Genomic DNA, 27,949 nt, shown 5'->3' on the forward strand with positions numbered 1-27,949 from the left:
CACTGTAAGCCATGATTATGATAATGTAGTCACTCTTCCTTTTCCTCTGTTATTAGACAAACAGGTGAGGAAGATTCAACAAGGGATAGCCTAATACTTCTGTAATACCAGATAGGCAAAAGGGATCAACCAATATATGGGCATTTTAACATTTAAATATTACATATCCTTAAATTTGGGCTTAAGACATTTTTAAAAAGTGCTTTAAAATACTATACTATTAGATCATGGAAGTTATAATAAATTATGATATCAGAAGATGTCCCACTATCTTTTATGATACAATATTAGCAAATGCTCCTAATGTAACCAAGCAGGACCCTATGAGGCCTTCCCCTGTATCCTCTGCTTTAGCTCCTCTCTGAAGTATCTGGGTAACAGTTTTTGATGCACATTTTCTGAATTGTTTTACAGATGTGAAAACCCCTGACCGAATGGCAGATGTTAACTACTTGATGACCATGAGCCTCCTGGAGCCTAAGGACTGATAATGTTAACCTTGTGACACCACCCTGTTCCCTCACCATCAGCCAGACAGGACATGCACGAGCAGATCAAGTACCCTGTGACACCCCCTCCCCCACCCCAACCCCGCAACCTAGCTTTTAAAAATGCTTTGCCAAAACCCTTTGGGGAGCTCAGGGCTTTTTAGGATATGAGCCACCCATCTCCTTGCATGGCCCTGCAATAAACCTTTCTCTACTCCAAACTCCTGACGTTCCAATTTGTTTGGCCTCACTGTGCTTCGGGCACATGAACTTGCACTAACACTAATTATATGTAGACAAATGCTCTTTCACTTCTAATTTTTATTGAAAACGTATCTATTTAGGTATAGATTTTTAACATATCACATGAGGAAAATGTTAGTTAAGGAAATTGGCTTGTTTATTCCTAAAAATTTCTTCATAAAATCTAACTCTACTATATTTTGTTTTTAATTTGGAGTCATTGTTTTCCATGACTTTCAACACAATATTATTCTGTTTCATCAAATTTTGTTGGTGATGCAGCATTTCTTAAAAGACTTCTGTTTTGTTGTCTCCAAGATTTGTCTTTCAAATTTCTGATATCCATTCTGAAAGTTGTGATGCTGGTGCTTTTCTATTTGAAAGCTCATAGTTTTAGTTTTTTCTCAGTTGAATAACATTTTGCTGGAAATTAAGCAGCTTCTGATAAAAAAAAACAGGAAGTTTTTAAATAAATTGATGTTTCAATTCTTTATATCTTGTTTGATGCATGAATTTGGTCATTCTAGCCTGTCTTTACAATTTGTTTTATCTATTTCAACAGACTTGGTAATCTCTCCTGCTTCGGTTGCATAGTTTAAAATGTAGTAACAATAGATGTATTTCCAAAAACACATAATTCAGTTAGGTGAATAAAATATAAATAGCTATGCCTAGTTTGCACATGTGCAGGCATTAACTAGTATACCACAACTGACACTTAGCCATTGTAAGATGTGTTCTAATTTTAGACATGCTAGTATTTGAAAAAAAATGCATCTTCAATTGGATGAAATGTGATAACTTAATTTATACATTGCTCATCTGATCACATAAACATCTGTCACACTCTCACTGTCACTAACTTCACTATCCATAGCTTTCTCATCCTTCCTTTCTTTACTTACCCAACAGGAACATTTTTAACTTCCCCTAAACTTCATAATTTAGAATAGAGATAGAAATCCTCCAGGCACAGGCTTACCAACAGAAATAGAGTCTAATAACTAGTCTGTAAAAACCAACCTACATCCCACACCAAAGTTAATTATCCTATATTTTGAAGAACTATAATGTACTACAAGAATGCACCCAGTTCTGTCCAGATCTGTATGGCAAGTTAAGACTCAAAGTAGAGGCTCAGGAATATTTTACAAATTTCAAAAGCTGTGATCATTTCATCATCAACGCTTTGCTCTTTTCTATAAAAGCTGCTGAAAAGACTTGGGCAAAGTTTAGAATTAGATCTCATCTGGACCCTTGTATCTCCAGTGTAAAAGTAATTAATTATACTTTTGGGGGTAGAGACCATTAAGATCTTGACATTTAACCTTTTAAAATCTGTACCTTTAATTTTTTTGCTCCAATTTTTAAAGTTCTACTTTAATACTATTTATTCTCTGAATAAACCACAGAGAAAGAACCAAAAGTCAATACAATTTTTTAAAATAGCTAAACAACTTACAGATAATAGAGGCTAGAGATTAAAGAACAAAAAGAACATTCTGATTAATACTTGAATCTCAAATTGAAATCTTTAACAATCTTCCTTAACAAACTAAGTCATCTCTGTTCTTAACAAAGGGGAAAAATATTCTCCAGGAATATGGTCTCTAATTACATTTTTAAGTACAATTTTTTTTAGTGATTTTATCTCCAGAATAATACTCTTCTGAGTATTTTACATATCAGAGATTCATGGTAACTCCTCAATAAATGTCTATTATTATTATTTTCTATTCTTTTCCCACATACAAATTCTTGTCCTTTAACTCAGAATAACTAAGTCATACTAAAAGACTCTTGAAGAAAAGAGTATTTATCCTATTTGCTTATGCCTCCCCTGAATAGGGTCTAGTACTGCTGATCTATAGTGGTTAATTTAAAAGATCTAGTTGACCTAAATCCAAATTTAGCTTTGTTTGAAATTTCTGCAATTCCATTGAACATATTATTGTCCATCTAGATGGTTAATTACTATAAATACAAAAAAAGATTATCTCATATTGCTATAACATACACATTTTATGACAAAGTAGGAGTTAAACATAATCTTTGATAGATAAAACATTGCATTTGTAAGGAGCACAAATAGAAATATTATTTCTTTTTCCACTCCCTGACATTTTATAAGAATTAGGGGGAAAAAATGCCCAAACTATTTTAAGTGGGTTAGATGAGATAGTGAAAAAAGAATTCATGAGAAAGTTTTCCCTATTAAATTGAATTTGCAATTGATAGCAGAGTATTAAAAATCTCCATTTACTTAAATGTTTATCTTGTTAAATATTATTGTCCTTGGAACTAGTGATTAAACAATTCTTCTAGGCAGTAGTTCAATATAAAAATTTGTGTAACTAACTATATCTTATTTTATTCTACTAAAAATACAGGATTATAAAGTTTTCACACTGTACTCTGCAATCAAAACCACTGTCTCAGCATGCTACTAAATGGTGTATTCTAATTCAGAATGTGGCTCTAAATAGCTCTTAAATGAACTTACTTTAAACAAACTGAATGCTATCCAAGAGTATTTGTTTGGTAAGCACAGCATTTGAGGGATATCATTAAATATAAGAGAACATACATGGTAATCACTAAATGAAGAAACAGAATGGAATTTTAAAAAAAATTTGTATTGAGACATGTGATATATAACATTTTCAGGTGTACCAGATAATGATGCGATATATGTATATGTTGTAAAATGGTCACCACGATAAGACTAATTTAACATCTATCACCTTACAAAGTTGTTTTTGTGTGTGTGATGAGAACTTTAAAGATCTACTCTCTTAGTAACTTTCAAATATACAATATAGTATTTTTATCTGTAGTGACCACGCTCTACATTATATCCCCAAGACTTATGTTTTACAGCTGAAGGTTTGTACCTTTTGACCACCTTCCCATTTCTCCCACTCTCACCCCTTGCCTCTGGCAACCACCAATTGGCAGAACTGAATTTTTTGAAGCTATTAAAACTGTACCAAATTTTTCAAACTTTAATGTTAAAGAACCAACTATGACACTTTAAAAGTGGCCTTACTATTCAACAAAATGGATAACAATTAATGTTGGGTAAAAGTAAAGATAATCTGGGTACGTTGTCAACTTTTATGTTCTGTCATACCCTCTAGACAAAGACCACAAGAAACATACCTATAGTTGAACAAGTTAGGTTTACTGCTTGGTGCTATGAGAGAGAATGTATACTATGGAGAACTGTGGACATTTTCAGTAAGGGGATGTTAGAAAACAGTTATAAGACCTGGGCTATGGTTGGATGAGTTGGGGGAGGGTACAAGGGGTGATGCCCTGAATTTGGTTCTGTCAGAAAATGGGACAATTTTACAATTGGGTATCTCAATAAATCTTATTTATAAGAAAGGTACACTAGAGTGAGGCTAAAGCTATAATTGGTAAAGAAGAAACAGTCACTCATATTAGCTAGAAGAGGGAAGTGTTTGCTATCTGTGGCTTGCACAATTATTTTTTATTTATTTATTTATTTATTTTTGCCGTACGCAGGCCTCTCACTGTTGTGGTCTCTCCCGTTGCGGAGCACAGGCTCGGGACGCACAGGCTCAGCGGCCATGGCTCACGGGCCCAGCCGCTTCGCGGCACGTGGGATCCTCCCGGACCGGGGCACGAACCCGTGGTCCCCTGCATCGGCAGGAGGACTCGCAACCACTGCGCCACCAGGGAAGCCCACTTGCACAATTATTGATGTTTTGTTTGTATTCAGACATGATTATTAAGTGGGCTTGTTTTTGTCTTGCTCTATCACGGTCACAGAGTGGCCTTCTCTGATGTTGGCATTCTATGAAATTATTCTATGTGCAAAAAGAGAACACCATCATTTAGATAGGAATGTCAGGGCAGTTAATAGGAACACTAAAACCTGGTTGATAGTGTCAGGCCAACTCCCAAATGTCATGGGAGGCTTTTCTCTTTGTCATCATTCATTCATAAAGACAATTAGTTGATTTTTTTCCTCTGTTCTTCGACAATTAGTTGATTTCAACTCAGTAAAAATGTACGTGGTGGCTTTGTTTTTACTCAGTTCTGTACTATAACATCATGTGTATTTTTTTAAATGATTTTCTTCCAGTTTTACTGAGATATAATTGACATTCAGCACTGTGTAAGTTTAAGGTGTACAGCATGATGATTTGACTTCCATACATCATGAAATGATTCCCATGAAGTTTAGTGAATATCCATCATCTCAGAAATATAAAATAAAAGAAAAAAAGTTTTCCTTGTGATAAGAACTCAGGATTTACTCTCTTAACAAGTTTTATATATAATATACAGTTGTGTTAATTATATTAATCATATTGTACATTACATTCCTAGTACTTATTTATCTTATAACTAGAAGATTGCAACTTTTGGCCACTTGTCATGTGTGGACACAAATATGCTGCTGAATAAGCAATATGGGTGGAGTGACTCAATATTAATTTTACTAAGTTTAAGTTTTATTATAACAAATGATGTGATCTTTTAAAAAATCCATTTAAATAATATTGGATGGACTTCCAATTTACATTATGGATTTATGTAGGGGAAATTTTATCATTAAAACTAATAATCCAAAAAGATTTAAAAGTAAATATGGAGAAAAAGCTAAAGTAGGAACTGGATTGTTTTTGTTTACTTCAGAGAATCAAGGTTTACATAAAGTGAAAATAATAAAGAGCAAATAGGATAGAAATAGTTAATGGCTAACATTTATTAGCTTATTAAATAGATAATATTAACTAACATTTTGAGTGCTTACTATAGGCCAAGTAACACACATGCATTAATTCATTTACTCCTTGAAACAACGACATGAGATGAGTTCTAGCATTATTCCTATTTTACGGATGAGGAAAAAGAATTAGACAAGGTGCATAATTTACCTTAGATCATCCAGGCTAATATGTAACAGAAACAGATATGTGGTATGAAACCATGACTGCCTGACTTCAGAGCCAGCCCTCAATCTTTATGCTGTCCCTTTATTTTCTGAGGAGTTTCCTCTAGAAAGATCATCAGTCATAGTGTTTAAGATTATGAGACATCAGAATGGCCATCCAGTATGAGGACACAGAGAATATGATGCCAATCACTGATGAGGTCATTATTTTAGGCTAGATAATACAATTTAGTATTAGTATAAAGATTGAGAAAGGTCATAAATAGTTTTCTGCTATAAAAAGCACATGAACATTATCTACAGAGTGACCAACCTGAAACAATTCATCACATTATGCTCAAGCTATGTTGAGGCAATGATGTAAAGATAACTGATGCAAACAAATGTAATTATAACAGATATTTCACACAAAAAAGATAGCTAGTACTTTTCATGACTCTGCCACTATTTCATAGAACGTATGTTTTTTAGTTGGATAAAGTACAAACCTAGAAGTTTGTTGGATTTAAATTTTGGAATTAAATTTTAACAAGACTCATATTCTCAGGACTATTATATTTCTTTAGTGCATCACTAGATCATGAGCATAAAGGATTAACAGAAGCAGTGTTGTAAAATGATATAATCCTTTCAGAAACTTGAAAATAACTTGGCAAAATTCAAAAGCATTAAAAGTTTTCATACCCAGCTTCCTTACTACATACCAAAAATCTACCAAAAAAAGGAAAAGAAAAAAAAAGATTAAAATCTAAAATGTAGAAAAAAAATTATGAACAAAGAATTTCATCAAAATATTTATAATGTTGGAAACATACTACATTTGCAATATCAGAGGAATAGCTAAGTGAATCACATACCCAAATAATTTAATAAAATGTAGCTATTTATAATTTATGTTTTAATGTTTTTAATGATGTAAGGAAATCTTTATGCTATATCCAGAATAACAAAACAAAAAAACAAAATAAAAAGTCTATACACATACCTAAGATCACAACTATATACATGCATATACAGAGACTGGAAAGAAATATAGTGTAATCTTCTTCATGAATATTTAGGAATAGTAATGAAATATTAATTAAATATTCCTTAAAACTCTTCTTAACTTTCCAAATTTTTGACAAGTACAGTAGACATGTCTGTCACTTACTTTCCTAGACACTCATTTTCTAGAATCTACTGTAATCAAAGACCCTTGAAAGGCAGACCTTACGACCTTTTCACTCACCTCCTCATGTCCAATCATGGATAATCATCTATCCCAAAGCCAGTCAAGGCACACTGTCAGCCCAACGCTAAATATTTCAAGAAATGAATGGAGACAGAGAGATCATAATCAATTACTAATGAGAATAGATGCTGAGCAGTCATAATTTAGAGTTGTCGCTGGTGGTTCTAAAGGGCATTGAACAATAAGAGTAAGAAGGTGGTAAGAGATAAAGAGAAACCGAGTAGCACAGCAGCAGATAGAAAGGTAGAAAGCAGATTTTAGAGTTCGTAGGGCTTCTGAAAATAACAGAGTGGTCTCAGTTCCTGACATCCCAAATCCAAATTCCATGAAGCCCAACATTAATTATTTTCCTTCTTTGGAATCCTGAGACATCTGTGGCTTTATAATAAACAACTTTTTACTTGACCTAGTTTAAGTTGGTTTCTGTACCTTGAAACCAAAAGAATTTGACAGAATAAATGAAAGAAAATGTAGCAGAACATCTTAATATATTTCCCTTCTTATGAAAAAATGGAATGGGAATATCAACAGGAAAACTACAAGTTTCAATTGTGTCCCTGTGAATACAAAATTCAATTGTATTTTGCGTTCCAGAGTTAACATGTTTCCTTTTATATGACTAGTTGAAGTTTCATTTAAAAGCAGAAAAATGAGTCAGAGAGACTGACAGAAGGGGAAGTCCAAGAGATTCAAAGCATGAGAAGTATTCAAAACACTGATGCTGGTTCTGATATGTCGAAGAAAAAATTCCTCTACCTAATAGCTAATGTCAATCCCCAGCTGACAGGAAATGAGGACCTCTGCCCTGCAACCATAAGGAATTAGACTCTGCCAACAGCCTGAATGAGCTTGGAAGTGGATTCTCCCTAGAGCCTTCTCATAAGAACTCAGCTACCCAACACATTGATTTTGTTCCTTATGAAATCCAGAGCAGAGAAACCAGCTAAGTAAATTTAGACTCCTGACCTACGGAATTGTGCAATAATAAATTTGTGTGTTTTAAGCCTCTAAGTCTGTAGTAATTTATTATGGTAGCAATAGAAAACTAATATACTATCTTAGATCATCTGTACCCAGTTGAGCATTCAGATGACTACAGACACAGAAGAATCACAGCTAAGCCTAGCTCAACTGCTGATCCACACAAGTGTTTGATGTTTTAACCCACCAAATTTTCGGATGATTTGTTAGGTAGTAAATAATTGATATAGAAATAAGTACTGCTGTACTAAAAGTCAAAGCAAATGGCATTGACTTGGAGACTGGGTGAAGGGTGGAGCCTTGAAAAGTAGAGAGTAAATTGTTAGTGGAGGCTGAAACTATGGTGATGAAACTGCAATAGGAAGCTAGAAGTAGAAACCAGGTGTCTGATAATATATTACAGTAAGAGTATGGACAGTGAGAAGAGCATAGTTAGATCCCTGGGAAACAGAAACACTTAAGGGATTCAGAGAGAAAGAGGCTATCACTAAAGGAGATTGACAAGTAATGTTTGAGGAAATAGGCAGAGGACCAGGAAAGAGTGATTCAAGGAAATTGATAAGGATGGAGGGGTCAGAAAATTGTTTGTGTATGTTAATGTATGTGTGTATATCAGAAAAAAAATCTATAAGTATATACAGTGAAATGATAATGGTAATCATCTTTGAATAATATAATTACTATTGATTTTTTTCTCTTTATTAACATTTTCTAATTTTCCTATTAAAAATATGTGTAAGCCAAGGGTTGTTTTTTTTTCACTTTAACATTAATGAAGGTATCTTCCTCTACAAAGAGTGCTCAGAAATACTAAAATACCACAGAGAAATAAATAAAAAGGAAAAAGAAGTGTTTACTTGATCTGGCATTCCATAGATTTTTTACAATTTAAAAACCATTTCATTTATCAACAGAGAAATGCATAAAGAAGATGTGGTACATATATACAATGGAACATTAGCCATAAAAAGAATGAAATAATGCCATTTGCAGCAACAAGGATGGACCTAGAGATTGTCACACTGAGTGAAGTAAGTCAGAGAACGATAAATATCATATGCTATTGCTTTTATGTGGAATCTAAAAAACGGGTACAAATGAACTTATCTACAAAAGAGAAATAGAGCTACAGATGTAAAAAACAATCTTATGGTTACCAGGGCGTAAGGGAGAGGAAGGACAAATTGCGAGATTGGGATTGACATATACACACTACTATATATAAAATAGATAACTAATAAGGACCTCCTGTATAGCACAGGGAACTCTACTCAATACTTTGTAATGGCCTATATGGGAAAAGAATCTAAAAAAGATTGGTTGTATATGTATATGTATAACTGATTCACTTTGCTGTATACCTGAAACTAATACAACATTGTAAATCAACTATACTTCAATAAAAATTAAAAAATAAAAACAGGAAGTAAAAAAAATTTATTAAGTAAAAAATCCATTTCATTTGAATTTGGAAGATGAATGGAGGTTGAGGAATGAATGGGAGCATCCACTTCCCAGAGATGTCATAAGCAATAAACAAGAAAAAGTGGGTAAAGAGCTTGACCAGTGCCTTAAACATATTAACAGAGTAAACACTCCATCAGTGAACACCAGTTAACAATTTTAGGGAAGGATGACAATACCTATATCATGGTGGACGTGTTTTGGATATAGGTTACCTTCAGTAAATCCTTTGGCCTCTTTTAATATCAGTTTCCTCATCTATAAATTGAGAATAGGGATATCTGCATATATTTCCTCAAACAGTTAAGAATTTGATAACATGTGCAAAGCTCAAGCTCTAAGCTTTGGCTTAGAAATATTTCTGAATAACTGAATAAAGAGGTGGAGAGAGCAAGCCTGTAACAACCCCTGCAGGAAGTCTGGCTGTGAAATAAAGGAGTGATTGTGATCAAGGTACACAGAACTAAGGGGGAGTGTTTCAAGATAGGAGAAATTAAGTATATACATTTATTTTCAGAAGAGAAGGAAACAGTGAAGAGTGGTAAGATGAAGCTATGAAAAAAGAACTGATTAATTTGTAAAACAATATTTTTGAAGAAATGGGACTGGATGGGCTCTAAAGCATGGGAAAGGCATTCATCTTAGTGATCTTTCCTGTGACACAAAAGGTAAGGATAGGTACCAATATGGAGAACCCAAATCTAGGAAAATATTTTTTTGGTGTGTCCCAGCTTGAGTGGGCTTCCACCTGAAGCTTGGAGAATATTCATTTTTGACCCCACGTTTGAAAATAATAACAAAAATAATAATTTCCTTGTTTTCCTTGGTGTATTATAAAAGCATCCCTTCCCCCACAAAAAAAGGAAATTTAGAAAGGTATTTTATTGAATAAAAAAACTGAGAGAAAAAAAAAAAAAACAAAAACTGAGAGAAATATATTTACTTACTTGAGTGGTGCCTTATATAAACACCTTACCCAAAAATTATTGCTAGGTCCCAGATATCTTTATACAATTAAGCCTCAGTATTTTGAATTCCCACTTCATATACACTAGTTAACACAAGGTATGTGCTTGTTCCTTTAGAACCCTGAATTAACATTTTGAACACTTACTTTTGGGGGTTCTGTAAAAGGAATGTTTTTAAGGTATTTTTGGTAGGTGCTTTCGCTAGCTTCACTGAATCTATTCATTAGTACAAGGGAGCATTTTCCACTAGTTACAGACCAAACCTAAGGTAAAGCTTACTGGGTAAATATTCCTGTTTACTTGTCATGGTAAATTATTTGATTTATGGTTGAACTAGTTTGCTATACACAATAGTTTTGTTTGATAAATTAATAAATAAAATATAGTGGCCAAGATAGATAGCTGGTAATATGTTAAGGACAATATAACACTGTGAGGTTTTAAATAAAGTGAATGATAATATAATTTGTATAGCTATATTGCAATTATCATCACCATCATTTTACTTTCATGTGGAGCTGAAGTTTCTCCTAGACAATGAATATGAACATAATTCATATTTAGTAGCTATTTTGGTTATGCCTTTGTATTGGCCAGGGTTTTCCCTAAATATATGATGAGATTTGTTTTAAGAAATCAGCTTACCTAATTATGGAGGTTAACAAGTCCAAAATCTGCAGGGTGGGCCAGGAGGCTGGAGACTCAGGGAAGAGTCAATGCTGCAGTTCAAGTCGAAGGCAGAATTCCCTCTTACTTGGGGGAGGTCTGTCTTTTGTTCTATTCAAGTCTTCAGCTGACTGGATGAGGTCCATCCATATTATGAAGGGTAATCTGTTTTACTCAAAGTTCACCAATTTAAATATTAATCTCATCTAAAAACACCCTCACAGAAACATCTAAAATAAAATTTGACCACATATTTGGGCACCATAGCCCAGCCAAATTGACACATAAAATTAGTCACCTTGCCCATTCTTAATTGTAGTCAAGTTTAATGCAACTTTTAAAATTGAGCTAGAAGGATACATACCTGTCAGAAATAGAGTTGAGTGTAATAAATCACTACCAGGGAGAAAGCTGTCAGATGCCCATACTCACCTCAATCACTTCTGCTATTCCAGATAAATAAATTGTCTGCAAGGCACACCACCCTGACTGTCTTTGATCTCCACCTGTGCTTCCCAACCCCTACACCTACTGGAAGAGCCACAAATGTTAGTCTTACATCAGGCTTATTCAAAACGCAAGGAGGCAGTAAGTAGCCTGTCCTGTTTCTCCCCTCCTCTCACTCCCCCTCTCCTCTCCTCTACTTCCCTCCTCTCCCCTCTTCTCTTTGGCAGTCTCTAAGCCCAGGGACTTGGGATCACTGGCTCTGGAGAGATGCATTTGACATCTCATACCTTACACAGGAAGGAATGCAGACATGACAACTGGCCCAGTCAGGCAAGGGCAATAACAGCACCAAACTCTTAAGATGATCATTCCTAGACAGGAGAGTGCAGATGGTAAAATTTCTGATTTCTTACTCAATGCACAAGCGCATTAACACACATATATTTTGTAATTTAAAAAAATATGTAAAAATGTAGGCCATCTAATTGGAATAACTCAGATGAACAGGATATGCATATTTATGATACACATGTCAAATACAGTATTACCAATGTCACAAACAAGACATAAATTTATTCTCACACAAGTTAAAGGCCCACGATGGTATGGCAGTTGTGCTATACAAATTAATCACAGGGTCAGCTTCCTTCTGTCTTGTGGTTTGTCCACATATAGGTTCCTAGATGACTCAGTACCACTTATACAAAAGTAAAGAGGAAAGAGGGAAGGAAAGATATTTCCCTTTTCTTTAAGGGTATTACTTACAGGAGGCAGAGATTATGTCTGTTTACATGCCACTGTCCAGTACACAAACATACCTTGCTTGAAGGGAGAATGGGAATCTTTAGTCTAGATGACCTTATGGTATTATAAGAAGAAGAAGGAAAATGGATAATAGGGCATAAATAAACAGCAGTGTTGACCACACATCTAAACATTAGCTTAATTATATACATGTATATAATTATATATATGTTATTTCTATTATTGATATGTATTTATATTATTTATATATAATTAGGAGCTTTGCTTTAGCCTAATTATCCTTTTCACAGTGGTCAAAAGATACAATAAATATATATATATATATGCATGTGTGTATTTGTGCATGTATACATATATATGTATCTAGAGGAAAAAACAGTATGATTCATATCTTGAAATTAAAGTTATAAATACTCATCTGCTATTATGGTGATATAATATAACTCTGTCAATAAGAATTTGCTTTATGTCATGAGGCGTACTAGATTCATTTTGATTGATTTTGGAAATTTGTAAGCACTAGAAAATTTCTCTGTGGATATAAAATAAACTGTGAGGTTTATTCATTAACTATTCACATGAAAAAAATCTCTTCTTAAATAAGTACCAACCATTGCCACAACTGGGTTTGTAACAAACCATCCCACAACCCTGATCTACAAAATAACAATCATTTATTCTTGCTCACACATCTGTGTGCTGGCTGGAAGTTGGCTGACTTAAACTGAATTTGGCTCCAAGCTATAAGTTAGGTCCAAGTCTGCTCCATATGTCTTTCTTGGATCAGTGGGACTAGTGGGCTACCTGGGACATGTTCTTCACATGACAATAACAGAAGCACAAGAGGGCAAACTCAACTGCTGCATTATTTTTTTAGGCCTCACTGTGACATGTATGCTAACATTGGCATTGCTAGTCAAATGGTCATGCCGAAAATTAAGGGCTGATGAAATACATTCTGCCCACCTTGAGACATGGCAAGGGTGTGGATATATATTAACATTATAAGGAGGCAAAAATTGGGACCACTCAGTCAATCTACCATAAGATGTTATTTTTGTACCATTCCAAAGTGAATGTAATTTCACTTTGTGTATTAGACTTATTTCTATAAGCTAATTTGTTTATTAAATCCTTACTTGACTGCTATTATATATGAGGCACAGACGTTTTTCAAAAAAAATTGAAGATACATCTCCTGCTTTATAGAAAATCAGTCTGGTGAAATATTATATCAACAGAATTATAGCATAATGTGGTAAGTTCAGTGATAAAGATATGGAGAGGATAATACACAAACATGAGGAGCCTAGAGAAAAGGGAAGAGTATTGAGAAAATTTCCTGGAAGAGATGTTTTAAAAAGCCCTGTGGAAAACAAGGGAATTAAATTCTATCAGTTATCTTTTGATGTATTAAAACTTCCCAGAAAACTCTCAGAGGAATTTTACTCACATCTTTGGGTTTGCTGGGGTGGTTCTGGCTTTACGTATTCTCCATTCTCCTTTTGGAGCCAGTAGCTAGCCAGCGTATATTCTTCTCATGGTGATGGCAAAGATCTAGACAAACAGCATAAACACATGGTGTTCTACCTTCTAAAATTCCATTGTCGAAAGCAAGTCGCATGAGTGAGCTCAACATCGAGGGGTAGGGAAGGAAGTGTACTCCTTTTTTGTGTGTGCTGGTAGAAATTGAAAGGTTGCAAGGCAAATGATTACAGGGAGGGGGGAAAGAATTGAAGCAAATAATTCAACCTACCAGACAAGTAAAAAAATCACCCCAAACCCAATTTCCTACAAATACTGACCTACCTAGCTAGCTATCTTACAATAATTAAAAAAATAAATATATAAAAGACATAAATACATAAAAATAGGTATTTAGTCCATATCATGTGATTTAGTCCATATAATGTGATAGGCACTATGATATATGTTTGGACATTAATAAATATTTATTATTAATACGTACCACACTAATTCCTACAGCACTGGGAATGCTCATTGATTCCATGGTCCATAATGATAACAATGATAACATTGATTTAATATTTAGTTATAATTTTTATATCATTTTTCTATATTTTCACAGAATTAATTTGTAAGATAAATATATAATCAATTAAAACTTTTATTAAATTCTCAGGACAAATTTTCGTAGTGTTTTTTTAAAATTTTGTTAAACATACTCAATTTTGTAAATTGGCTTTATTAAAGTGAAGTACAGCGACCATAAACAGCTAGCATTCATTGAGCTCTTACAGGCACTTTCTATACATTAATTAATTAAATGTTCACAGAAATTTTTGAGCTTGATATTACAATTATTTTACAGATGAGGTTCAGAGAAGTGAAGTAATTCCTCATGATCACAAAACTAATAATAAAAGTTTTTCCTTACCCATTTATGCCTATCTGTAGCTTACTATCTTAAACATAAATCTGCTTTTCTTTAATTATCAAATATTTCTGGCAACAATAATCCAGACATTTTTCCTACTAATTATAATGCCCTTAATTATTTTATTCATTTATTCATTAGATGTTAATTGAACAGTTACAATGTGCAAGAAATTACCATAGGAATTGGGGACAAAGACATTAAAAGGATGATATAGTCCATTACCCTCATGAATCTTTTAGTCTAAAAGGTTTAACAAACATGCACTGACTGAATGGCTGACTAATGACAGTAGGCCTGCCCATCTTTCCCCTTCAAATTTTGGTTTCTCTACTATTTGCCTGAAAACCACAAAATGGAGATTTTTCCAATTGTTCATAAACTAAAGATATGTATCTGAAATAAGAACTAAATAAATCACCTATAAATAAACTAAATCAATCAGTTAGAATTCTTTGATTGTGACAGGAAATGCAATAAAGTTGGATGTCGCAAAAAAGGAGGGGATACTGGCTAACATACAGAAAAAACATATAGTGTTAGATCTATCTTCAGGTCAGAAACAGAAATGCACCAGGATCAATTCTCAGGCTCTACTCCCTTTGGAGGCCCTGATTTTATGCCATGCCCCTCCAATTAACAAAAATGCTTCGCTATTTCCAAGCCACTCATAATCATAACCAGTGTTGAAGAGAGGATCTGCTCTGGCATTCACAGCAAAAGTCTTGAAGTGTACATTAATTGGACCAGTACTTCTGCTCACCCCTGAAATAAGCTCAGTCACTAGATCAGGATTGCTTCAAGCCAATGAGTTTAGCCCTGAAACAGAGAGGGGTAACTCAACTGAAACCTCATAGCTGAGAAATGCAAGTTCCCCATAGAGTGTTAAGAGACTTTTGCAAATATTTTTTGAGGGGTGGCTAAGCTTTATTTTACATAGAATAGGTTGCCAATTTGATTTAGTTGAGGTATTATTGAATAATTCTACTGACCACAATCATTCATTTAGCAAATGTTGACTAAATGCCAGACTTCTATTAGTTAGGTATACCATAAAATTACCCAGAAGAGAATAAGATACTGGTTTTGATCTTAAAAAATATATATTTTCTCTGACTTAATATACTGTAATAAACAATCTAGATTAAACTATCTAGAAGTATCTATTGATAAAAATAGATAAATCTTTTTAAAACTTGATAGGATAGAAGCAGAAGAAATCTTTAAGTTAGCCTTTCCTTTTTTCTAGAAGTGGAGAAAAATTACCTGGACTTTTGATTATAAAAATGTAAAGCAAAGGTTTTATTCTGGAATGAAAAGTTTACAAAGGGGTGCTGTATTAATGTTTATTGTTTCCTTCATGAAAATGGATCTTTGGTAAACTTGGATTAAGACAATGTTTCTCTGAAAACTATTTGGGGAAGATGTGATATCCATGTGTCTGCCTATCCTTACTCAAACAGTTACTCACAAGGGATAGATAAAACCAAGACACTAGATAAAGGGAAGAAGGAAAAAATCGACCTCAAGCACATGGCGCAGGACCAAGAGTTCTGGAGTCCAACCTGGATAGTTCACCTGTAACTTCCTCACATGTTATTATTCCACACTGGGAAACTTAACAATGTAGAATGATCATTGTCAGACAATGTTTTAGTTTGGGAGTGAGGCGGTAGGTTCATGGGTGTTCATTTTATTATTAGGCTGTAAAACATTTATGTCACATATATTCTTTCTAATACTGTATTACATCTAATGCTGTATTTTAAGATACAATAAAGGCAAATAATAAAGAAATTGGTAAAATCAATGCATTGGGATCCTATAAAACATGATTTGAAGAACAATGTATAATCACACAAAAATAAGTCTACAACACATTACTAAAAATTACAAACTCATATGAATCATAATATTCAATTTTTATAAATACATGTGTATAATATAGGTAGATAAAGGAGTAGAGGGAATTATACAAAAATGCTAATAGAAATTATTAATAGTTGGTGGGGTTACACTTTTTCTTTCTTTCATTTGCTAATCAGTATAGAGTTCCAACAATAAATATATACTACTTTTGGAAAATAGCAATATATTAATCTGAACTAAGTTATAGTTGTTTTTAAAAATGTAAGTTCTTAGATTGACTAAATCTAAGATATTTATGAGACAGTAATATATTTGGAAAATTTACTTGGAGGATGCCTTCTCACTAAAATAGGTCAACTTATAAATCCTCTCTTAAGTTGAATGTAAAGCACTTTTATGAGGCTGGTTTGCAAGAGAAGTTGGGAATGGGGTAGAGGGAATAGAGAGGAGGTCTAAGTCAATGCAAGACTTGGAATTTATACTGTTAAGTCTTCCCAAGGTATAGGAAATCACCATCACTGACTGTTTTTTTCCACTTTGAACCATTTAACCCGAGAAAGACTATCAGTATATCTGAATCTCTACCAACATTGCTAATTGTACCAAGCTCAGGGTTAACTTGAAAAAAAATGTTAACAATTAAATAATTTATATTCCTTTCATTTTAAGTCATTCTAATCAAGTAGAGAATTAAGCAATAATTACCTTTCTTACTAAGTAGAAAGAAAGAGAGAAGGAAGGAAAAAATCTTTCCTTTAGCAGTTGAAAGAAAATTAACAAATTTTCTGTCTTTTGGCCAATAATATGTCACATAAAGGCACAAAGGGAAAATATTATAAAGAAATAAATTATTTATAATTATTATTTATAATTTTTTACAAAAGTCGACTTTTTTCAGTAGTTAATTTTTTCAAAAAATAAGAAAATAATTATACTGTCTATTACTACAATGAAAACTTTTTCTACTGTCTCAAAGTACTATTATTCATTTTTACACGTCCAATTTTTCATTTATTTTGGTAAATTTAATTTACCAAAGAATATGCATACATTTAATCAATTTAATTAATTGATATTTATAAAATTAATTTCCACAATTCCCCCAGAATTGATTGTTCAGAAGTTGACTGTCTAATTTGTAGGCTTTCAACACTTTCTTTTCTACCAGGTCCTTATTGATAATTTTGCTAAACAAAGGTAAAGTTAGACAAGCATAATAGCATTGAACCTAACTTGTTCTTTCCCCAAGGTGGTACACTACTAACTGGAAGAGATCAAAAATGGTATTGGGAAAACTGGACAGCTACATGAAAAAGAAACAAACTGGACTACTTTCTTGCACCACATATAAAAAGAATCTCAAAATAGATTAAAGACTTAAACGTAAGACCCGAAATCATAAAACTCTTAGAAGAAAACATAGGCAGTATGTTCTTTGACATGTTTTATCAATATTTTTTGGATATGTCTTCTCAGGCAAGGGCAACACAAGCAAAAATAAACAATGGAACTACCTCAAACTAAAAAGCTTTTGCACAGCGAAGGAAACTATCAACAAAATGAAAAGGTAACCTACTGAATGGGAGAAGATATTTGCAAACAATATATCTGATAAGAGGTTAATATATAAGACATAAAAAAACTTAACATCAAAAAAAACAAACAACCCAATTTAAAAATGGGCAGAGGACCTGATAAGACATGCAGATGACCAAAAGACATATGAAAAAATGTTCAACATCACTAATCATCAGGGAAATGCAAATCAAAACCACAATGAGATACCATATCACCTCACACGTGTCAAAATGGCTATTATCCAAAAATACAATAAATAACAAGTGTTGGCCAGAATGTGGAGAAAAAGGAATCCTTGAAATTGATGGTGGGAATGCAAAGTGGTGCAGGCACTATGGAAAACAGTATGAAGCTTCCTCAAAAAATTAAAAATAGAACCATTATACGATCCAGCAATTCTACTTCTCGGTATTTACCCAAAGAAAAAGAAAACACTAATGCAAAAAGATATATGCAACCCTATGTTTACTGCATAATTTATTCACAATAGCCAATATATGGAAGCAACCTAAGGCCCATCAACAGATGAAGGAATAAAGAAGCTGTGATACACACACACACACACACAGGAATATTACTGAGCCACAAAAGAATGAAATATTGCCATTTGCAACACATGGATGTACCTAGAGGGCATTATGCTAAGTGAAATAAGCCAGACAGAGAAAGACAAACACTGTATAATTTTACTTATTGTGGATTCTAAAAGGCAAAAGAAATGAAAAAACATAACAAAACAAACAGAGTCATAGATACAGAGAACAAATAGGTGGGTGCCAGAGAGGAGAGGGGTGGTGAGATGAATGAAGTAGGTGAGGAAAATTAAGAGGTATAAAATTCCAGTTACAAAATAAATGAGTCACAGGGATGAAAGGTAATATTGTGGGGAATATAGTCATAATACTATAACATCTTTGTATGGTGACAGATGGCAACTAGACTTATTATGGTGATCATTTCATAATGTATAGAAATATCGAATCACTATGCTGTGCACCAGGAACTAACATGCTGTCGGATGTCAGTTATACTTCAACAAAAGAACAAACTCATAGAAAAATGATCAGATTTTTGGTTACCAGCAGCAGGGGGTTGAGGAAGGGGGAACTGAATGAAGGCGGTCAAAAGATACAAACTTCCAGTTATAAGATAAATAAGTGTACTAGGGATGTAATGTTCAACATGATGAATATAATTAACACTGATGTATGTTATATATGAAAGTTGCTAAGAGAGTAAATTCTAAGAGTTTTTATCACAAGAAAAAAAGGTGTTTTTTTCTTTTATTTTGTATCTATATGAGATGATGGATGGTCACTAAACTTATTGTGGTAATGATTTCATGACGTATGTAATTCAATTCACTATGTCGTATACCTTAAACTTATACAGAACTGTATGTCAATTATATCTCAATAAAACTAGGAGAAAAATAATAAATTTATATACTTAAAAAAGACACGTGCTTCCCATGAATGTTGAGTGACCAAGAATCAGAAAAAAAAAAAATAAATGAAAGACTTGTTCAAGAATGAGGAATAGAGGATATAAGATATAGAGAAACTTATGTCCCGGCCAAAATCATAAAATTTTGAAAACAGTAGGTAAAGGGTTTGAGGTTGAAAAAATTAGGAAACTCTTGTTAATAATGAATAGTATAAGAAACCTTTTAAAATACTGTTTTTAACAGAAATTATGAATATAATAAGAGGTCAGTGGAATGACAGAAATGCTAAAATTCATTACTATGCAAAAGGTGAGCCAATCAGAAGGGTAGAAATGAAGCAGAATAAAAACAGGCAATTTTTATTTTATGCTTAAACTTTCATCTTCCTATCATCTCACCAACCTAAGAAACACATATGTGACATTTCCCCCTACCTTGCACCCTCATTCTTCAGTTTGATGGTTTAATGCAAACATTTGCCTTGCCTAGGACAAACTTGCCATCTAGTGACAATGACTTGTAACTACAGAATACGGGAACGCACTTACTGCACACAAACATGCACGCATTGCCTCAAAACTTCAACCATTCTTTTTTCCCCCAACAAATATTTATAGAGTTCCTATTATGAGCTGGGATGTGGAGATACAATGATTGGAAAAAATTAATGTGGTTCCTAAAACTTTAGTGGGAAAGATAGAAATTATTCAAATAATCACCAATTAAATATAAAAATAACAAATATAACCACTTCTATAGCACCGACTCTGTGCAGAATAATTCATTTAATATTTATAAAAATTCTATGATAAAGACATTATCTTCATTTTACGTATCAGAAAAGTGAAGAAGAGAGGTTAAGTAACTTCCCCTAGGTGTGAGAGTAGAGCAGGATTATAAAATTCAGACTGTTTCACTCCCAAATCTGTGCTTTTAATTGCCCCTGAATGTAAAACTGAAACTGTGAAATATGCAAGCAATATAATATTAGGACTGGACAACATTCATTCATTCAACAAATATTTACCGAACTCCTACAATGTACCAGATACTATGTCTGTACCAGATACTATGTTTGAAGCAAATAAAACAAAGACAAGATAGACACTCTAATGTCATGGAGCTTATATTATAAACACATACAGGCATGCACACACAAACACACATAAGAATATATAATTTCTAGGCTGTTATATGCCAATAAATTAATAAGGCAAGTAAGTGATTAGTGATGGGTAGGTGAAGAGGCAGGCTATTTCCAGAGCAGTGGCAAAGTCCTCTCTGAGGAAATCTGTAGTGAGTGCACTACAGATTTCCTTAGAGAAGGGTATAAGCTTAGGAGTGAGATTAGTATTTTAATTGGACTGAATGATGATAAATAATGGTTTGTTTTTAAAATCAAAATGAGTAGGAAAGTTAAGGAACATGTCAGGGAAGGGAGATGCAATAAAACATGTTTGAAGCTGTAAAATATACATATACTTGTTGCTGTGATTTATATTTTGAAGAAATTGAAAGTAAAATTTATTTAGAACCGTGTTATATCACTGAACTGGGATTACGGTAGATTTACATGTTATAAGCAGATGTCAGTACCCACATATTCATAATACAAAGGTAGATGATTATATCAGCCAAAGGTTTTGCAAAAACTGATGAATATATTTTTAAGTGACAGTTTTATTCCACATTACTTCCAGAGACTTGAACTCATTTATCCTAAAAGAGAAATATTAAATCCATAAAGGGACTGGTAGAATTATGTACATAAGGTTCACGTGAAGAAAGCTGGCTTACTTACCACCGAGTCAACTCAGATGTAGAGTGACAGGTATAAGTTGTTAGGTCTCAAAGGAAAGCTTGATTTGTGTCTTAGGAAAAAAAAAATCAAATTAATTAAAAATCAAAAAAAAAGAAAAAATATATATTTGGTAGCTCCATGAGATTTGAGTAAGTTAAATCAATGAGCCAGATGGTTACATACAAATGTTTTTATTTCTATATGGTAGATTCTGCTATGGACTAAATTATGTTCCCTCAAATTTCAGATGTTAAAGATCTAACACCCAACGTGATGGTATTTGTAGATGGGGCCTTTGGGAGGTAATTAGGTTTACATGAGATAATGTGGGTGGGGCCCTCATGATGGAATTAATGCCCTTATAAGAGTTACTCCAGAACATTCTCTCCCTCTCTCTCTCTCTCCCTCCCCCTCTCTCTCTCTCCTCCTCTCTCCCTCTCCCCCTCTCCCCTTCCCTCTCCCTCTCCCTCTCCCTCCCTCTCCCTCTCTCCCTCCCTCCCTCCCTCTCCCTCTCTTCTCTCTACCATGTGAGGACATAGCAGCAAGGCAAGCCGGGAAGAGAGCTATCACAAGAACTTGACAATGCTGACACTCTGATCTTGGACTTTCAGCCTCTAGAACTATGAGAAAATAAATTTCTATTGTGTAACCCACTCAGTTTATGGTATTTGTTATGGCAGCACCGGCTGTCTCACATAGATTCTGAAAACAGAATTGCTGGGTTAAAAGGCATGTTTACGTGTTATTTAAACAAATATTAAGGATTATTTTTCTGAAAGCTGATGACAAAAATTTGCCCTCATACGCAGGCCAACATAAGATTTCATGGCTATGTAAATTGTTTATTTTACACAGGGAGTAAATCTACAAATGACTATCCGTGAGATCCACCCATAATCATCACTCAATAAGTAACACAGAATAATACTGACATTTTGTCTTTGACCAGTGTGATAATTTTTCAGTGAACTCTTTAGCCTGGTTTTTTAAAGTCATCATGCAAATCAATGAGTATGCAATCACTAGTTGCCTGCAGGATATATTTTAGTTTTTTGTGAGTAATATTAATTTACATGTTTTAACATTCAGTGACTACTAATCTACTTCTAAGGCACTATGTTAATACTTGGAGGATACAGAGATGAATACAGCAATTCCTACCTTCAAGGAGCTTACCAGTAATAAGGAAACTATATACACACTCAAATTTATATATGATGATTTCTAGTATAAAAATAAATGTAATGAAGACATAAATTCTGCCTTGAGAAAAGGAAAAGTCTTTGATAGTGGTTGTATTAAACTACAAAGTTTTGGGGTGATTTATTACACAGCAATAGACCAAAAAAATAATGAAAAATCTAGTTTCCTGTGTTTCAGCCACTGCAACACAGAGAACAGAAGAGGCAGAGATGGTGTTGACTGACAACGAACAATTTAGTTAAAAGGTAACATTTGAGCACCTGAAGAAAGGGAGCCAAAATGCAGATATCTGTGGGAAAAGCATTTTTTCAAAGTTTTAGCAAGTACTACAAAGATCTGAGTCATGTGTCTGAAGAGTTCAAGAACAGCTAGATTAGTATGTCTATAGTGAAATGTGAAGGAGGGGGAAAGAATAGATGAAGCCAAAAAAGTAATACATTGGTGGAGCCAGATCATATAAGCTCTTAGAAATCAAAGGAAGAATTTTAGCTTTTAGTCTAAGTGAGAGGAAAAGCCACTGGAGAGTTCTGAGGGCATAATAGACTCACTTTGGCTGTGATAATAAAAACATATTGAAGAATATATTATATATAGTATTACACATGTATAATAAACTACAAACTTATAAATAAAAATAAATAACAATTACATTTTAATTTATGTATATAATTTTTATACATGAACAAATAAGTATATTTAGTATTTATATTTTATAAAAACAAAAATATAAAATATTATATACTTATATATTAAAATATCATATTTATTTATACATGTATATATTGTATTTATTTATATACTTTTTTTTTTTTTTTTTTTTTTTTTTTTTTGTGGTATGCGGGCCTCTCACTGCTGTGGCCTCTCCCGTTGCGGAGCACAGGCTCCGGACGCGCAGGCCCAGCGGCCATGGCTCACGGGCTTAGTTGCTCCGCGGCATGTGGGATCTTCCCGGACCAGGGCACGAACCCGTGACCCCTGCATCGGCAGGCGGATTCTCAACCACTGCGCCACCAGGGAAGCCCTATATACTTTTAAAGTATAAATATATATATATAAATAAAAGGATATTTATCATGAGGAATTGGCTCATGTGATTATGGAGCCTGAAAAGTCCCATGATCTGCTATATGCAAGCTGGAGATCCAAGAAAGCTGGTTGTATAATTCAGCCTAAGTTTGAAAGCCTGAGAACCAAGGGGAATTCATGGTGTAGAACCCAGTCTGATTGTGGAAGATGAGATGAGATGTCTCAGCCTGATCAGTGAGGCAGGAAAGGAAGGGTGATCTTTCCTTTCTCCACCTTTTGTAGTATTCTGGCCCTCAATGGATATATGAAGCCCACCCACATAGGAAAGGGCAATTTACTTTACTAAGTTCAACAGTTCAAATGTTTATCTCATCCAGAAACACTCTCATAAAAAATGTTTAATCTGGGTACCTTGTGGCCAGTCAAATTGACATAAAATGAACCATCAGAGTGTATTTTTACTGGTGAAAGAATAGGCTTTGCTATGGTAAAAAAATAAGATTAAAAAAATAAAAAGAATTAACCCTAAACTATCAGTGTATTTACATAATAAAAGTTAATAAAAGTTATTTCTTACTTATGCAAGGTTTGGAGGGGGTCAAGCACTTTTGTAGGGAAGTTGTCATTGATGTGGTGACCAGGTATTCTATGCAGTGTTTACCTCACAGCTCTTTGACCTCAATATGTGGCCTCCAGGATCGCTGCTTTCACACCCCTTCTCTGTACCATAGTCTGGAATTGACACATGTTGCTTTCATAACAGCCCACTGACCAGAATGAATCGCATGGCTGCACCTAACATGGGAGTTGGAAAAAGTAGAGGAATATATGGAATAATTGCTGAACCTTACTGAGTCAGCCCAGGTGGCAGTGCCTCTTAAAAATCAAGGGGTAACAGGAAACAAGGTGGCACCTAGGGATGATGTGAAAAAAATTACTGAGACAATAAGGGCACCCGGAGCTGAGAAAGTTTCGGAACCTCTGGGCTATACCAAGAAAAGGAAATGAGAAAAATGCAACTCAAAGCATACCACACCCACTTCCACTTAAACATGGCAGAGATGAAAGCAAATTACATCTTCTTCCTATCCCTCAGGTCAAGCGTTATATGAGAGGAGGGTAAAAAGCGTGACCTTATTAAGAGTTTGAAGTTGACATTTCAAATCGACTTGGACTGTTAGTAACTGAAAATGACCAAGACATTATGAAATGTGCCTGAGCTACTGTCAAGGGAAGGATAAGGCGGATTTAACTGAGTACAACTAAAAGTAATTAAGAGAAAATAAAATTCTGTCATGTTCCTATTTCACTGAGCTGTGATATCTCAATTATAGTAAAGACCACTAAACTTATCTTGATGACCCATGTAGTAATTCTTGACCATAGGTGGCAGTGGTAATATTAAAGTTAATCCATTCATGCATTCATTCATTGAACAAATATCTATATATGTCTAATATATGCTAATCATACATAATAACTATAAGAGATGTAGGGAAAAGCCTGTAAAGGAGTGTTTAAAGTAGCATGCCCTCTCCAATCAGTTTATCCCTCTACCCTGGGTCTATTTTTGTTTTTTTTTTCCCCTCAAAGCACTTATTTACTCTCCAAAAGGAAGTCATTTACTTACTTATCTACATGTTTTAGTCTGTCTTTATTACTAGAGTGTAAGTGCCAAGAGAAAATATATTGCCTTGGTCTTCCTCCTCTCAATTTCTCAACACTGGCATGCCCCATGGATCAATAATGGTCCCCTTTCTCTCTACCTACACTCTTATACCTTGGATATAAATATCCTATGTGTTGATGTTACATATGTATCTAGTGTTGATGTTTCTCCAGAATGCCATAATTACACATCCAACTGCTTACTTGAAACACTGGATACCGAATAGATACTTTAAATTTAATGTGTTCCCTCCTCCCCTACAGTCTCTAATCTAGCTACACTTTAGTTAACTCGTCTCATGCTCAGTAAATGGCATCCTCATCCACCTAGATGGTGGACAGTTGGGGCTCAAGCCAAAACCTCAAAATTTATCCTTAATTACTCTTCTTCATCTGCAAGTCTATCAATTCTACTTCCAAAATACATCTCAATCCCTGTTCCTTTTCTTCATGTCTACTGTTAGGTAACTATTTCTAGCAGTGTCTTTTGCCTGGGCTACTGCAGTAGCCCAACTGGTCTTCCTGCTTCTACTCCATTTTTCACACTGCAACCAGAGAAATTTTCATATCTAAAATTTAATCATTACATACATATACACATACACACAGACCTCTACTAAAAATTCTGTCAGTTTCCAATTGCTCTTCGGTTAATCAAGACTTCAAACTAACCCACAGGGCCCTCATGGTCTGGCTCTATATACATGACATTTTATGGAGGGGTTCTCCATAATTTTCTTAGTTTTTATTTATGTCTGTCCCTCCCTTGTTCCCCAACCCGTTTTCCATGGGAGCCAAACTTTGTTTACTGCTATACAGTTACCATCTAATCAAGTAGCAAATAAAAAGAGCAGTTAAGAGGCACCTTAGGCCTCCAGACTGTAGTAGCTGCACCTAAAATAATACCTCTATCCAGAATCCTCAATGCCCTCTTTGTATGGAATTAGGAAGACTTCTCTGCCTCGCTCCATTCAGAAACGGGGCAGAATAGTGTAAAGGCCAGTCACACTAGCAGGGTCAAATCCCAGTTCGGTCATTTAATAGCTGTGTGACTTACACCTCCCTGTATTGTACATCACAGTGCTCAATTGTAAAATGGGGAAGAGTACCTACACCTTAGAGTTGTTGATGGGATTTATATTAGGGCATCTCTCCCTAGAGGCCGCAAATTCCATGAAAGGGAACCACGGCCAGCCCGTATCAGGCTGCTGCTACGTGTCCGATGATTCAAGAAAACAAGTGTCTGTCTCAACTTTTTGATCCTTAAAACTGAGTTCGCCTGGCTACGTGAAGGCTACTGAGCCAAAGAAACAATGTGCAATCTTTAGGCATTATCATCCCGAGTGTAGACACAGACCCGGTATTCCCACACCAAGTCCCAGCCAGCCAGCCAATCAGACGCACCTTGCAATCTGCCAGGATTAGAAACCGGGCTAGCGCAACTCCAGACTTCCCTGGCGCCACGCCCAGACCCGCTCCCAGCTAGCACATGCGCAGCAGTGACTCCTTCTGGCCTTGGGGTTACTTCCTCTTTCGTAAACGCGGCTGAAGTCGCTCACGCGTTGACAGTTTTTTTAAATCCTTAAACCTTTCTCGGGGGAATTTTTGTTTTTAATGCCGTCATCAACTACCTGGAATTTGAATCATTTTGCTTTCCCATTACCGTGGAACCTTGCCCTTCAGTCTGAGGAACGTGTCTCCGAAGAGCTGGCCCCCGTCCGTGCTGCAGGTCTCGCGAGAAGGCGACATCTCTCGCGATACTTCCTTGTTTCCAGAATCCTTAGCGCGAAGTGGGAAAACATTCATTTAGCTCAGCTTTTTATGATCACTGCCGTTTCTTCAGTGGCTTCCCTGTTGCTGGTTCTCCGTGAGAAATGGCGGCTCCAGAACAGCCGCTGCCGATGTCGAGAGGATGCCAGAGCTCTGCTTCGCTTTCTCCGCCGCGGGGCGACCGAACCCTTCTAGTGAGGCACCTGCCAGCCGAGCTGACCGCTGAGGAGAAAGAGGACTTACTGAAGTATTTCGGGGCGCAGTCCGTGCGCGTCCTGTCCGATAAGGGGCGACTGGTAAGGGCGCGCCGGTCCCGAGCCACCGGGGAAGGCCCTTGGCTGTTGACCTGGGGAGGGGGAGTTCTGACAGAAGGAAGAAGACAGAAAAGAGTGAGGGAGATGCGCTTGTGTAGTGGGGGCTTCCCAGTCTTTCCTCTTTCATATCAAAATATCTTGCGTCCCAAGTCAAGTTTTAATTGGCTCGAGCCTAGGTTAGTCGCCACGCTGCGGAAAAGTGCAAGTGAGAAAGGCAAAGAAGAAAAAATGAAAAGAGAAGCTTAGTTATGTTCCATTTTCCCATCCTGGGAATCTCGAAACTCCTCTGAATTTGGAGGTATTTCTCTTAGGCTCAAGAGTACTCTCAGAAGTATGTAACGAAGGACTGTTTAAAAATCTTGGCTTACTTATAAGCCAGCGTTAAGACATTCATCAAAATAGAGGAGAAACTACTGTAGTCGGTAACTTGAGTAAACTAGTTACAGGATTTCTACTAAGTTTTTGACGAAGATGTTCTTCATAAAAAATTTCCAACGGAATCCTTCAGGGAGCAATATTTTAAGACTGTTCAAAGTCCATCACTGGGATGTACACAATTACTTTATTTTGCTTTATACATGAAGATGTTTTAGATGAGTTCTCTCCATTAAAATAGCAGTGGTGATGTTAAGTTTCTGCCAGATGGCCTGTGATGGGGCAAAACATCAGTGGTTAAAGTTTCCCCAGGT

The 27,949-nt window shown here is 35.0% G+C and overlaps 1 protein-coding gene and 1 long non-coding RNA gene across 6 annotated transcripts in view; one reads left to right on the top strand and one right to left on the bottom strand.

The window, feature by feature from the left end:
* Positions 1-1,045: 1,045 nt before the first annotated feature.
* Positions 1,046-26,911, bottom strand: LOC131750799 (uncharacterized). Its single transcript, XR_010841893.1, has 4 exons — positions 26,581-26,911; positions 13,640-13,743; positions 10,954-12,279; positions 1,046-1,172 (listed from the first exon to the last, which is right to left on the bottom strand). It is a non-coding gene; the product is annotated as an uncharacterized lncRNA (long non-coding RNA).
* RNPC3 (RNA binding region (RNP1, RRM) containing 3) overlaps positions 26,686-27,949 on the top strand; it is a 49,395-nt gene continuing 48,131 nt past the window's right edge. For 3 of the 5 annotated variants that reach the window (XR_010841890.1, XR_010841891.1, XM_067040957.1), the window contains exon 1: positions 26,731-27,242. Coding sequence is in view for 3 of the 5 variants with exons in the window: in XM_067040957.1 (XP_066897058.1) it covers positions 27,051-27,242 (192 nt within the window). In the remaining 2 variants the exon portion in view is untranslated. Of the gene's footprint in view, positions 27,243-27,949 lie in introns of all 5 variants that reach the window. The other 2 variants (XM_067040954.1, XM_059053435.2) reach the window with 2 other exon arrangements.

The sequence above is a fragment of the Kogia breviceps genome, chromosome 1 (genome assembly GCF_026419965.1).
Source record: "Kogia breviceps isolate mKogBre1 chromosome 1, mKogBre1 haplotype 1, whole genome shotgun sequence".
Taxonomy (NCBI): domain Eukaryota; kingdom Metazoa; phylum Chordata; class Mammalia; order Artiodactyla; family Physeteridae; genus Kogia; species Kogia breviceps.